We start from the raw sequence: 14,822 nt of genomic DNA, 5'->3' as shown, positions 1-14,822 counted from the left end.
CTTTCCCTTTCTCTGTGTCTGTTTCCAGCAAATGTGCATGCCCTATAGCAACCTTTAAAAAAAAAATGAAACAAAATAAACTCCCTTACTCTTTTCACCTCCTCATTCATATTTAGTAAGTTTATTCCTAGACATTTATGAAATATTTACTGTACACCAGGCACTCTGTTAATGTCTCTCATAAATTACCTCATTCATACCTTATAACAACCCATGTATACATCATGTCATTACTACCCCATTTTACTGATAAGAAAACTGAGGCACAGAGATCAAATAAGTCTCCTAAGTTCCCACGGCCACTAAGTGATAGAACCAAAACTCAAGCTCCATGCTACTATACCATGCCCCTCAGTTCCCAGGCTTTTGACAAGTTCCCAGTGAAACAGAAGAGAGTGAAAGTCAGCTGCTGACCAGGGACATTAACATCAGACGTCTGCCATCAAGTTCTTCAAGGTGATAGCCTTGCTTACCTGTCCAGGGCTGTGCTGGTTGGCATACTTCTCCCAAATCCTCGGACCCCCATCTGACGGAAATACGGAATGCAAGAGAGGTTGGCAGCAATGATGGCCAGGGAGTCAGAAGGACTCACAAAGAAGCCATTTTGGCCTAGGATCATATAACGGTCCTGAAGGAAGAAATGTGTGAAAATAATCAGACTAAAGCGTCTGCTGCTAGCAGCCCATTCCCACAGACATCACAGACACTTTACTGCCATCATGTATTCAAGCAACCAAAAACAATTTGAATGAGGCCAAAGAGCATGTGAAACCTTCCTCAATCCCTAAACATCGAAGGCCCAAATTTTAACACAAATAGAAATGTACTTTGCTTGTTGAAATGTGAGTTCCTACCTCGCACTGCAGTTGACTTCATTATACTTCATTCTTTCTTTCCTCCAAATGTAATGGAGAACAGGCATTATAGCTAAGATATTGATAGTTAAGTTTCTGTACATGATGTGTACTTTCAACAAGATCAGCTATAAATATTTATTGCATGATTTAAAAAAAAATCAACCCCTTTATTACATAATGCTAATCCAGCCCTAAGAAAGGCTATGGCTATTTAATTGCAGTATTTAGTCATTAAACAGAAGAGCAGATGCAGAGCCAGTTAGGGTACACATGCTCCGTTCATGTTAACTCCAGATGTGTTTGCTAATTCTCTGGTTTCCTGTGCTTGGCTCATTACATAGTAAAGAGTAGGCAGACAGAAAACTTTCCTACGTACTCCATCAGCATCAAATGCAGCTCCAAACCCATATTCCCCTCCTTTCATGGCTTCCAGAAGGGTTGTTGCATAGGTCAGGTTTGGGTCAGGATGTTGCCCTCCGAAGTCTTCCAGAGGAACGCAGTTTATTGCAGAATTGGCTGGAGCTCCCAGTTCATCACACAGAACTTTTCTCACATAGGGCCCCATAACTGAAAGAAAAAAAAAAAAAGATATACAGTGATATGAAATATTTGCAGAATCCTGTCCCAGGATATTTTGTTCTGGTTAGAACAAGATCCTATAATGATCCAAACAGAAAGATAAATTAGGCTGGATGGTTGGCACTGCGTTAAAATGCAATGGTGGTTTGAAGGGCTGACTCACCAGGTTCATGTCCAGAGACTTCCCTGATTACACTGGGCACATGCATGCCCATGAGCTGGGGCTGACGGAGGCCTAGGTGGATCACACTATCAAAACCTGTTAGGGATGCCTCTCTTGCTCGCTCACTTGCTCATAGAAGAAATAAATAAATAAGCTTTAAAATTATTTTCTAAAAAGAAAGGATAAATTCTATAGTCTCTTTCAAAATACAACATAGAATAACGCTCACTTCAAAAACTATTTCTTTCACATCTACTATATGCCACTAACTGTGTCGAGCATATAGGAAATGTATTTAATAATCCTGTTATATGACATTTTTCTCCAAAAGCTTTCCTAAAATTTTGCCAGGAAGAAAGCAACTTGTAATAATGATTCACTGTTGTTTTTCATGTATTAAAAGCTTTAGCTGAAGATATGCAAAAGGACTACAGGACTCTAGCAACGTTCTTTATCTCTGCAGTCATATAATCTGCAATCACATAATCTCTGCCAAATGCATAACAAAATATATAAACTGCTGAATCATATATAAACTAAGCACATTCTACAAAACAAACTCTAGGGAATAGTTTTTCCAGTTCAATGGACATTTATGGAGTGAACTCCTGTGTTAAGAACTGAAGAGATCATACTGAAGAGATACAAAGCACATAGTTCCTACATTCCTGGGCTCTTAACCTAGAAGTGGAATGGGTCATACCTACAGATGAATGCCTACAATAGAGAGACTAAAAGACAGGTACTACTCAGTGACCATTTATGAGATAACTAGACCCAATGGCTTAAGAGAAGAGAAGTAAGGCTTCAAGGAAGAAGCAGCATTTCAGAGAAGGGGCTTGAAGGGAAAATATAAATATAGCAGGAGAAGAGCATGGGAAGGCTATCCGAATGAAAGAAACATGAGCAAGGAGGTTGGGGTTGAATGCAGGGCACAGATGGAAACGAGCATGTAATCCTACTGAGAAAAACAAACAAACAAACAGAATAGCTATGTTTTACTTTATCCACTCACAATCCAACACAGTGGTCCCCAACATTTTGACACCAGCGACTGGTTTCGTGGAAGACAATTTTCCACAGACCCAGGCTTGGGGGTGGTACTACTCACTATTATGCTGTATCTCCAGCTGTTCACCAGCATTAGCATCACCTCAGCTCCACCACAGATCATCAGGCATTAGATTCTCATAAGGAGCACACAACCTAAATCCCTCCCATGAATGGTTCACAATAGGGTTCCTGCTCCCCTGAGAATCTAACGCCGCCACTGACCTGCCAGGAGGTGGAGCTCAGGCAGTAATGTGTGCAATGGGAAGTAGTTGTAAATACAGATGAAGCTTCACTTGCTTGACTGCTACTCACCTCCTGCTGTGCAGCCTGGCTCCTAACAGGCCACAGACTGATACTGGTCTATGGCCTAGGGGTTGGGGACCCCTGCCCTAACAGGTGTAGCTATAAACTCATGTTTTCAATTTTTGTTTTCGTTTACCTCATAAGAGACATTCATTAGAGTCTTGACGTTTTTCAGAGAATCCTAAAATCTGAACATCCCCAGTTGTGTATATCTCTATGAATCTAACCTAATCTCAGAAACCCAGTATGTGCAGAGGTCTCCTTAACAGAGCTCACTGACTGATTTGTAGGAAACCATGTGCTTACCTCCATGCATTGCATCAATGCGGATCTTCAGTTGGCTGGGCCCAGTGAGCAAACTCTTGATGGCATTAAAGTCAAAGATGGTCCGAAGGAGGTTGAGATAGATATCCACTGGGTCCACTATTTCCACTAAAGACAAGAAAACAAAGAGAAAGGCTATGGCTATTTAATTGCAGTATTTAGTCATTAAACAGAAGAGCAGATGCAGAGCCAGTTAGGGTACACATGCTCCGTTCATGTTAACTCCAGATGTGTTTGCTAATTCTCTGGTTTCCTGTGCTTGGCTCATTACATAGTAAAGAGTAGGCAGACAGAAAACTTTCCTACGTACTCCATCAGCATCAAATGCAGCTCCAAACCCATATTCCCCTCCTTTCATGGCTTCCAGAAGGGTTGTTGCATAGGTCAGGTTTGGGTCAGGATGTTGCCCTCCGAAGTCTTCCAGAGGAACGCAGTTTATTGCAGAATTGGCTGGAGCTCCCAGTTCATCACACAGAACTTTTCTCACATAGGGCCCCATAACTGAAAGAAAAAAAAAAAAAGATATACAGTGATATGAAATATTTGCAGAATCCTGTCCCAGGATATTTTGTTCTGGTTAGAACAAGATCCTATAATGATCCAAACAGAAAGATAAATTAGGCTGGATGGTTGGCACTGCGTTAAAATGCAATGGTGGTTTGAAGGGCTGACTCACCAGGTTCATGTCCAGAGACTTCCCTGATTACACTGGGCACATGCATGCCCATGAGCTGGGGCTGACGGAGGCCTAGGTGGATCACACTATCAAAACCTGTTAGGGATGCCTCTCTTGCTCGCTCACTTGCTCATAGAAGAAATAAATAAATAAGCTTTAAAATTATTTTCTAAAAAGAAAGGATAAATTCTATAGTCTCTTTCAAAATACAACATAGAATAACGCTCACTTCAAAAACTATTTCTTTCACATCTACTATATGCCACTAACTGTGTCGAGCATATAGGAAATGTATTTAATAATCCTGTTATATGACATTTTTCTCCAAAAGCTTTCCTAAAATTTTGCCAGGAAGAAAGCAACTTGTAATAATGATTCACTGTTGTTTTTCATGTATTAAAAGCTTTAGCTGAAGATATGCAAAAGGACTACAGGACTCTAGCAACGTTCTTTATCTCTGCAGTCATATAATCTGCAATCACATAATCTCTGCCAAATGCATAACAAAATATATAAACTGCTGAATCATATATAAACTAAGCACATTCTACAAAACAAACTCTAGGGAATAGTTTTTCCAGTTCAATGGACATTTATGGAGTGAACTCCTGTGTTAAGAACTGAAGAGATCATACTGAAGAGATACAAAGCACATAGTTCCTACATTCCTGGGCTCTTAACCTAGAAGTGGAATGGGTCATACCTACAGATGAATGCCTACAATAGAGAGACTAAAAGACAGGTACTACTCAGTGACCATTTATGAGATAACTAGACCCAATGGCTTAAGAGAAGAGAAGTAAGGCTTCAAGGAAGAAGCAGCATTTCAGAGAAGGGGCTTGAAGGGAAAATATAAATATAGCAGGAGAAGAGCATGGGAAGGCTATCCGAATGAAAGAAACATGAGCAAGGAGGTTGGGGTTGAATGCAGGGCACAGATGGAAACGAGCATGTAATCCTACTGAGAAAAACAAACAAACAAACAGAATAGCTATGTTTTACTTTATCCACTCACAATCCAACACAGTGGTCCCCAACATTTTGACACCAGCGACTGGTTTCGTGGAAGACAATTTTCCACAGACCCAGGCTTGGGGGTGGTACTACTCACTATTATGCTGTATCTCCAGCTGTTCACCAGCATTAGCATCACCTCAGCTCCACCACAGATCATCAGGCATTAGATTCTCATAAGGAGCACACAACCTAAATCCCTCCCATGAATGGTTCACAATAGGGTTCCTGCTCCCCTGAGAATCTAACGCCGCCACTGACCTGCCAGGAGGTGGAGCTCAGGCAGTAATGTGTGCAATGGGAAGTAGTTGTAAATACAGATGAAGCTTCACTTGCTTGACTGCTACTCACCTCCTGCTGTGCAGCCTGGCTCCTAACAGGCCACAGACTGATACTGGTCTATGGCCTAGGGGTTGGGGACCCCTGCCCTAACAGGTGTAGCTATAAACTCATGTTTTCAATTTTTGTTTTCGTTTACCTCATAAGAGACATTCATTAGAGTCTTGACGTTTTTCAGAGAATCCTAAAATCTGAACATCCCCAGTTGTGTATATCTCTATGAATCTAACCTAATCTCAGAAACCCAGTATGTGCAGAGGTCTCCTTAACAGAGCTCACTGACTGATTTGTAGGAAACCATGTGCTTACCTCCATGCATTGCATCAATGCGGATCTTCAGTTGGCTGGGCCCAGTGAGCAAACTCTTGATGGCATTAAAGTCAAAGATGGTCCGAAGGAGGTTGAGATAGATATCCACTGGGTCCACTATTTCCACTAAAGACAAGAAAACAAAGGGAAATGCCAATGACCATACCCACAAATGACTTGTGGAAATGAAAATAATCTCTATCCTAATAGCAAGAAATGTTGAGAAAAGACCCATCATAACCCCAAACGAGTATCCATTTGTAGACAAAATGATGAATCAAGACACAATCAAGACACTATAATCTTTTCACATGATCAATGAGTGTAAATAATATTGTTATAAATTTCTCTTTACAAGTGAAAAGTCAACCACAATAATGAATGAAAATAAAAATGTGCTCTATTACCCGGCTCCACCTTCATTCCATCACCTCTTTCCCCAAAAATGCACATGTCCCAGTGCTAAGAGATAACTTGGCATGTCCAGTTGCCTTTCCTGTTGGGGCTGGCCAAAGAATGTCTCAGCTGGTGCAAAGCAAATAAAGGAGTGACCTCAGCAATGACCCCTACTTTCCAAATGCCATTGTATACACCAGATCCAAGTGCAGATTGGTGATAGAAGGATATATTCCTGAGTTTGCATAAAATCTCTTTGGTGCCAGCCTAGCACCCAATTTTTAGGTGAATGTCAAATACCTAAAAATCCTCATTAAACAAAATGTTCTCCCCATTGATCAGAAATTTTAAAAAAGAAATGGGTAATTTCCAATTAACTCAAGCCTTGCTCAACACTTGAAACCACAAGAATACAACACATAAATTATTCCAATCATCTCCAGATTTTTCTTAAGAACTGAGGAATCCCTCCATCCACCTCCTGGCATTTGGTAGCATTTCAGAAAATCCATCTAGCTAGCAGTGGGGCTGGAGAAATGTGCCTGAAGCTGAGTTCACCAAAGAGTTGGATCTCTTGGACAATTATAAAAATTGTGAAGATAAAATCAATCAATCACTAAAACATCTTCTTTATGGGAATGCCTAATTTTTTTCAGTCATCTTCTAGCCCAGTCCTTTCAAACATATGTAATCAAGCATATTTGCATTATTTTGTTTAAAATAACCTCTACCTTGCCTTTGTTTGCTTAGTCAATCCATGTGTGCACACATGTGCCTATGTGTGTTCCCAACTAGGTTAATAAAAGTGATAGATGCAAGTCCCATTGCTGACAGTGAATATAGTGAGCATTACATGGCCTTCAACAAATTTCTGCCCAGAATCTTTTTTTCATGATAAAGCACATGTGAAAACATGAGAGAGAAAAAGAGTAACATGCTCCACGGGGCTCAGTCATACTGTGGTCCCCTTACTCTAGTCCTTCAGCCCAACAGGATCCTAAGCATGTACCCAAATCCCAAGAGGACACTGGAGGAGAAAGGACTGTAGCATGGCCATTTACCCTGTGGGGTGATTTCTCATTTCCCCTCTCTCTCTCTCTTTGGTGAGTGCACATGCCCTATAGCAAAATAAAATAAAAGTTCATGGAAACTGCATATTATTTAAAAAACTACATACAAATTTCATAAAATATTTGCACCAAAACAAATGCACACCTTAATTCCATTTTTCCACAAACATTTTGAAATCCCCTTGTGTAAACAATGGAATATTATTCAGACATTAAAAAAGAGGGAATCGAGTCATTTGTGGCCATATGGACAAACCCAGATAAAATAATGTTAAAAGAAATAAAGACCAATATTGTGTGTTCTGACTCATTAGCGGAAACTGAAAGATTTGACTGCATGGAAGTGGGGAATATAAGTGTGATATAGAAGCTGGGATGGAAAAGGGGTCAGAGAGATGGGGAGTACTTGGTTAACAGACACATGGGTGCAGACAGGTAAGTGGAATACTTTATAGAGTACTACAGCACAGTAGTGGAACAATAGTTGGAGATAAGTCAACATTTACTTCAAAACAGAAGAATGAATTTCATATGTGCACAATACGAAGTAATGATATGGGTATGTTATGGGCCTTGAATTGAACATTATACAACACATACAGGTTTTAGAAGACCACACTGTACTTCATAAATGTGTACAAGTGTTATATGTAAGTTAGAAATGATAAAAAGAGATTATTATATATAAAAAGACCCCTGAAATTGATCATTTAATAATTTTTTTGAGTGTGTTCCCAAACAGAAACCAGTCATCCTGTCCACACAGTCATTCTACCTTCTTTAAAATGCAATCCCTCTATTACCTCTGAATGGTTTGAATTTATTCTCCAAGTCAAATTCTTGTCTTCCTAGTCGAGAGAGATCAATTCGAAGATCAGGACATATGGCATACTCCTCGATCGTTTTGCTGATCTGATAGATTTTCTCTGAGACGACATCTGGTGCAGGGCCTAAAATTTGAAAACGGAAAATACTTTTTTTTTTTTTTCTCAAACAGTCTCAGGAATTTCAATCAGAAAAATGTTACCATTCTCTTCCACCAGGAAGGAGAAAGTTTCATTTGTTTTCCAAACAATGAACAATGGTTCACAGTTCAATTAACCTTGGCATTTTTTTATGCTGTATTTATCCACTATGGAGGAAATCTGGTCAGCTTCACCTGCTCTATGTAGACTGAGAACCCATATGTTTATTTGTTTTAATCCACTTCTAAGCAATGATACATCTTCCCTAAAAATAGTTTCACACCTGCCAGGGAGCCCCAGTTACGTAATCAGCTTTATTCAGGATATGAGACACAAACAGGATATGCATTTGACATAAGTGAGGGATTCCAGATTCTAACTGCAGCTTCCCAAATATACCTTGAGAAAGAAAATTATGATTTCGACTCCCAGCTCTGCTGCTGAGTTGATGTGTGAGCTTAGCAGGGTAAATTATTTCCCCAACTTTCTCTCTCTAGTCACTTCGAAGTTTCTAAAATGAGACTAAACTAAAAATATCTAATGCATGGGCTAGCCAGTAACATGGTGGTCAAGGCAGCTGGATCTCACACAGCTGACTATGTGGTTCAAGCCTTGGGACCAGCACTTAGTGTAATGGCTATGTCGCTGGACTCCCATGTAGTTGACCACAGTCCGAGTCTCGGACCTGGTGGCTTAAACTCATGCCGGATGCATGTGCATCCGTGCCCGAGATCCCGAGAGGAGAATGGAGGAGATGGGATTGTGGCATGGCCATCCCCCCCGGGGGTGGGGAGTGATTTGCTTTCTGTCTTTCTGTCTCTATCTTTCTGGTGAGCACATGTGCCGTATAGCAAAAACCTCTCAAAAAAAAAAACACAAAAACAAAAAAAAAAACCACGCTGGGTACGACAAGAGCACATGTGTCCAAAATCCTGAAAGGAGAATGGGAGAATGGGGTGGGGTGCTTTCTCACTCTCTCTGTGTCTGTCTCTATTTCTCCAGTAGGCACATGTGTCCTACATCAAATTAAATATAGGCACATATCTTTGATACATTTCCTCAGAAGGTTGACACTTAAGTAGTGGTAGAATTTAAATGAATTAACTATGAAACCAATAGTTTCCCTCTTTTTAGTTTCTTTCTTTCTTAATGCTTGTATCTTAATGGAAGTCATTTTAGATTTTTTTGTGTAATAAGGTTAGAAATCAAGTAAGTAAATTGAAAGATCTAAAATTCAAATGATAGATAAATACCTTGGTGTATGAATCTTACAACTATATTGTCACTTTTTACTGAACGGAAATTGTTTTTAGATTTTTTTTTAATCCCAGTCCTTAGAACTGCACTGTTCAGGCCAGCAGGTGGCATAGGTTAAGGCCCTGGACTCACACATGTCCAATTGTGGTTCAAGTCCCAGACCCAGCAGCTTGAAAGTCATGCCAGGCGCATGTGCATTCATGCCCCAAATCCAAAAGGAAAATGGAGGAGAAGAGTTTGTGGCATGGTCATCCCTCCCAGAGGATGATTTCTCACTTTATCTCTCTCTGTCTCAGTCTCTCTGTTGAGCGTGCATGCCCTATAGCAAAAATCTCTTTTAAAAAAAAAAATGAAACCTGTGCTTTTCAATACAGTGACCACTAGCCACATTTGACTACTGAGTACTTGAAATGTGGCTGGTCAAATTGAGATGTGCTATAATTATAAAATGCACATCAAATTTTAAATAGTAGAAAAAAAAACAGATTACATTAATGGTTTTTATATTGATAACTTGTTAAAGTGATAATATTTTGGATATAATAGGTTAACTAAAATATATCAGTGATTTCACCTGTTTCTTTTTACTTTTTTATATAACTACTAAAGATTTTTAAGTTATATATGTGACTCACGATTTATTTTGATTGGACAGCACCCAGTTTAGAGTATAATACACTTTGTAATATAGTACAATATTGTCTTCCAATAAACACTCATAAAGCGGAACAATGATAACTCCATTCCAGTATGTGGGAGAGAAGATAGCCTAGGAGAATTTACCAATAATTCTCTTGTTCCATACAAAAAATGATGGACACACAGTAATAAATATAGCCTTTCGCCTTTACTTCTAACCATTTTTAACCTTTGGAAAATTTTAAAAGTACATCATATCAGGGGCCTACAGGTGGCGTGATGGTTAAGGGTGCTGGAATCCCACATGAACAACTGTGGTTCAAGTCCCAGACCCAGTGGCTTGCTTTCTCACTTTCCAACTCTCTCTCTCACTCTGCCCCTCTCTGGTCAAATTTAAATTAATTAATTAAGTAAGTAAAGTTCAATAAAATAATTCTTATTTTAAAAAGTACATAATATTGTTTAGGTTTGCACTTCTCACACTTGCCAGATTAGAGAACAAGACTTTCTCCCATAGCTAAATCCAGGTACCACACTGTGTTCTTTAGAAGTGTCCATCATTTTTAAGAAGTCTCTGAGTTTTGTTTTGTTTCACATTTGTCAGAGGCATGTGTATGTAACAGAGAGAGAGATAGAGAAATGGGATCCGGGAGGGAGATAGAAAGCACCTACCCAATGGGGCATGGTAATAGCACAATCCCTTCTCCATTTCTCTCTCCTGTCAAAATTTTAGGCATGCGCACACATGCTCTTGGTGTGGTTTTCAAACCAGGATCCCAACTGGGGGGTTGGGCATGTGCAATCATCCCTTAACTACTGTACCATAGAGCTAGACTCTATCTAAGTTTTAATAGCAAAGCACATTGGTTTCCAAAAATAAAGCAAGTTCTAGCACACTAGATAATTGTCTGTGATGCTACTCAACCATCTATGTTGATAAATTTTTCATCAACAATCTCTGGATTCCTTGACAACTTCCACTTCAATATCCTCCCTCTTCAGTTTACTCTAATCACTGCCCAGCAGTCATTCCTTAAATAATACCATCTCTTGAAATCTTTCTTTTGAAAACAACAAGTTTGAGCCTCCTCAGTCCACAAATTCCTTATCTTTCATCTACCTGACTCTAAACCACCTTCTCGCTTCTACACTGACATCTGTCATCACTTGATTAATTCCAGGCCACTAGTCTATTCTAGTTTCCTTGGCCTCTTATCCCAGACTAGACTCTATCATTCACCGTTTGAGACATGCATTTGTTAGTATAACAACATAAGTCAACATTAATTGAAACTTACATCTATCTACCACATTTGACACCTTAGATGGAATTTAGCACTCAAAAAAGGCAGTTGAAAAATTATCACCTTCATTTTTCAAGTTTGGAAACTGACAATGAAAGAGATGGAGTACCTTACCCAAAGTCACATCTCAGAGGCCAGTTTGAACCCTATGTCTGGTGTCAGCTCAGACACAATTGCTAGCCCTTCTCAAGTTCTGCCACAGCCACACTGCCATCCCCCTCACAGGACTTTGCCCTCATCTGCTCCCATTGCTACCATTCCCAGACTTACATGCATTAAGCTGTCAAAACATTGCACAAATTGGGACTGGCAGATAGCATAATGGTTATGTCACTAGAATCCCACATAGTTGACCACAGTTCAAGTTCCAGACCTGGTGGCTCAAAAGTTATGCTGGGTGTGCTAGTTGTCAAGTGTGTGTGTGTGTGTGTGTGTGTGTGTGCCCAAACTCCTAAGAGGAGAATGGAGAAGGATTTGGCATGGCCATCCCCCTTAGGGAGTGATTTCTAGGGGCTGGTAGGTGGTGTGATGGTTATGGGCACCTGACTCCTGCATGGCCAACTGTGGTTCAAGTCCCAGACATGGTGGCTCACTTTCTCATTTTCCTTCTCTCTCTCTCTCTCACTCTCTCTCTCTCACACTGTCCCTCTCTAGTCAAATTATTAATTAATTAATTAAATATGTTCAATAAAATTATTCTTTAAAAAAACATACAAATTGACTTCTAAGAATGAGGGTGTTTAATTTTCACCTCAGTCCTTGCAACTTCTCAAGACTCTTCAACAAATTCCCCACAGTGCCTTGCACAAAACATCTCCCTTTATCCCAAGTCTCTTTCTCTATTCTTGCCCCATTATCATTTCTTTTCTTTCCTTTCCTTTAAAAAGAGATTTTTTTGCTATAAAGTGTGTGTAATTGCTGGAGAAACAGAAAATGAGAAATCATACCCCAGGGAAGTGGCCTTGCCACAATCCCTTCTTCTCCATTTTTTGCTTGAGGTCTTGGGTATGCATGCATATGCTCCCGGTGTGAATTTCAAGCCTCCAGAGCCAGGACTTGAACCATGATCTACTGGTCACTTTGTCCCATTATCCTAGCAAGCAACCTTGCTTCATATTTTTTGAACAGATATAAGCAACGATTTTCCAAAACTTCTATGCTGTACTCCTTAACATTGCATCTTTACCCATGTTTGCCTTCTTGCTCAGTTCTTCCTCCTTTCTGATATCTAGGTTTTAAATTAGCTCCACAATTTGCTAATTGTATGATACTAGTCAAGCTTTCTTAACCATTTTATTCCTCAGTTACTTCAGAGGTTGGCAGGAGGAGCATGGTTCTTGAGACCAACAGGTAGTTTAGTGGTTAAGGTACTGGACTCTAACAGGGTTAACCATGGTTCAAGTCCCAAACCCAAAGGCTCAAAACTCACATCAAGCATGTGTGTGTGTGTGTTTGTCCAAAATCCCAGGAGGAGAATGAAGGAGAAGAGATTGCGGCATGACCACCCTGAGGTTGGCAGGGGGGTGGGGGGGGGCTCTCACTTCCTCTCTGTCTCTCTGCTCTATAGACAAAAAAATCTGTCTCTCAAAAAAAAAAAAAAAAAGAGGAGCATGGTTCCTCATACATTGTAAGTTTTCAGACTACCCATATTTTTATCATCATCTCCATTTTCCTTCACCACTATACCTTCTCCTCTACTTGAAAACATGTTCAGAATGATCTTGTTCTTTAAATATATTTGATTTTTTTAAAGATTTTTTTTTTGCTACAAGGAACTAGAGACAGAGACAGAGAGGAAGTGAAAAATCACCCCTCAGAAGGGATGGCCATGCTGCATTCCCTTCTCCTCCACTCTCCTCTCAGGATTTTGGGCACACACACATACACACACACACACACACACACACAAAACCATGTCATGAGTTTTAAGTCCCCATGTCCAGGATTTGAACTACAGTCAGTCATGTGGAAGTTCAGCACCTTTATCACTATACCATCTGCTGGCCCTAAAAATATTTTAAAACGACATTAGCTCCAAATGCATCCCATTTTCTTCCATGTGCCTACTAAGTCTATGGATGTTTAGTCTTTTAACGCATTCCATAAGATGTATGCCACACAGGAGAAGAGAGGGTGCTGTGATAAAACTTACTCTGCCTTAAGCAGGACGAAACCAACTTAGTCTCTCTAAGCCCTTAGGAATGTTAATCTCATTAATCATGATGAGAAGTACAAACATAAAGAATTAAGCGTTGGAAGACTTCCCAACATAGTTAAAGGCTAAGCGATATGTTCAACCCCCACACCCATTGTGCAAGGTATGACTGAGTAGGTCTCACAACCTCCTGGATTTAGTTTTTGTTTTGTTTTGTTTTGTTTTGTTTTCTGAGAGAGATTTTGTTATAGGGTGCATTGTTCACCAGGGAGACAGAAAGTAAGAAATCACGCCCCATGGAGGATGTCTATGCTGCTATCCCTTCTCCTCCATTCTCCTCTCAGGATTTTTGGTATGCACACACACATGCCCCATGTGAGTTTCAAATCACAAGGTCCAGGACTTGAACCACAGTCCACTACGTGCGAGTCTAGTGACATAACCATTATGCCATTTGCTGGTACCCCCTCCTAGATTTAGTTTACAAATTCAGTACATAGATTATATTCTTCTTCCTCTATGCTTTACAGAATATCATAGAAATAACTGAGATGCTATTATAAGATATGAATTTTTCTCCAAATTACTATTTTCTGAGCCCATTCAATTTCTTTTTTTTTAACTGACTTATTTTTTTTTTTTTAACATGAGTTTTGACAGAAAAAGACTGGGGGGAGGGGTGGGGAGCCTTCAGGTCCAGGACTCAAACCATGGTCGACCACATGGGAATTCCAACACCTTAACCACCACACCACCCACTAGCCCCAGCCCATTCAATTTCTCATGTTATCAGTGTATAGAATACATGAAAATTGCCTATTTTCTTCCTGGAATCTTCAGTTGCTGCCACAAAACCAAATGTGGGCCCCAGGTTCTCTTTTCTAGTGAAATAGCATTTCCCTAAGCATATCTTCAAAGATGGGCTACTTACATGGCATTTTTTCTTAAATAAATTTTACTGTGTATAGGAGAAATCTTCAAAAAGTTGATAGAAAAAGTATATTATGAAAAAACTATGCATGTCTTTTAACTCAAGAGCATAATCCCTTCACATCCACAGTTATTACTGATAAGTAAGAACTTACTCCTGTCATTTTGTGCATTGTCTTGTGGTTGTTTTATAGATCCACTGTTCCTTTCTTCTTTTATTGTCTACCTTTCTGATTTGGTGCCTTTCTGTAGCGTTAAGCTTTGGTTTGTGTACCATTTTTTACTTTATAGTTTAGTGTTGTGGAGTTTACTATGTTTATTTAATAAACTCATGAGAGAAAGAAAGAGAAACAGCATCCTTAGCCCTGCAATCCACCCCCAGCTTCAGTCAGCCTGGATCACAGATATATACATTCCCAGTATAGTCAGGAAGGTCTTCAGATTTGAACTGGCAACCTCCCCATGTTGGTCTATTTCACAGAGCATTGT

At 39.8% G+C, this 14,822-nt stretch overlaps 1 protein-coding gene across 1 annotated transcript in view; it reads right to left on the bottom strand.

Moving 5' to 3' along the window:
• PGM5 (phosphoglucomutase 5) overlaps positions 1-14,822 on the bottom strand; it is a 273,115-nt gene that overhangs the window by 173,211 nt on the left and 85,082 nt on the right. The window contains exons 5-8 of the mRNA XM_006152509.3: positions 7,887-8,033; positions 5,618-5,743; positions 3,590-3,780; positions 474-628 (exon numbers count right to left, since the gene is read on the bottom strand). Coding sequence (XP_006152571.1) covers positions 474-628; positions 3,590-3,780; positions 5,618-5,743; positions 7,887-8,033 — 619 coding nt within the window. The remainder of the gene's footprint in view (positions 1-473; positions 629-3,589; positions 3,781-5,617; positions 5,744-7,886; positions 8,034-14,822) is intronic.

The sequence above is a fragment of the Tupaia chinensis genome, unplaced genomic scaffold (genome assembly GCF_000334495.1).
Source record: "Tupaia chinensis unplaced genomic scaffold, TupChi_1.0 Scaffold000354_1, whole genome shotgun sequence".
Classification (NCBI taxonomy): domain Eukaryota; kingdom Metazoa; phylum Chordata; class Mammalia; order Scandentia; family Tupaiidae; genus Tupaia; species Tupaia belangeri.
This window is presented reverse-complemented; position numbering and strand designations above follow the sequence as displayed.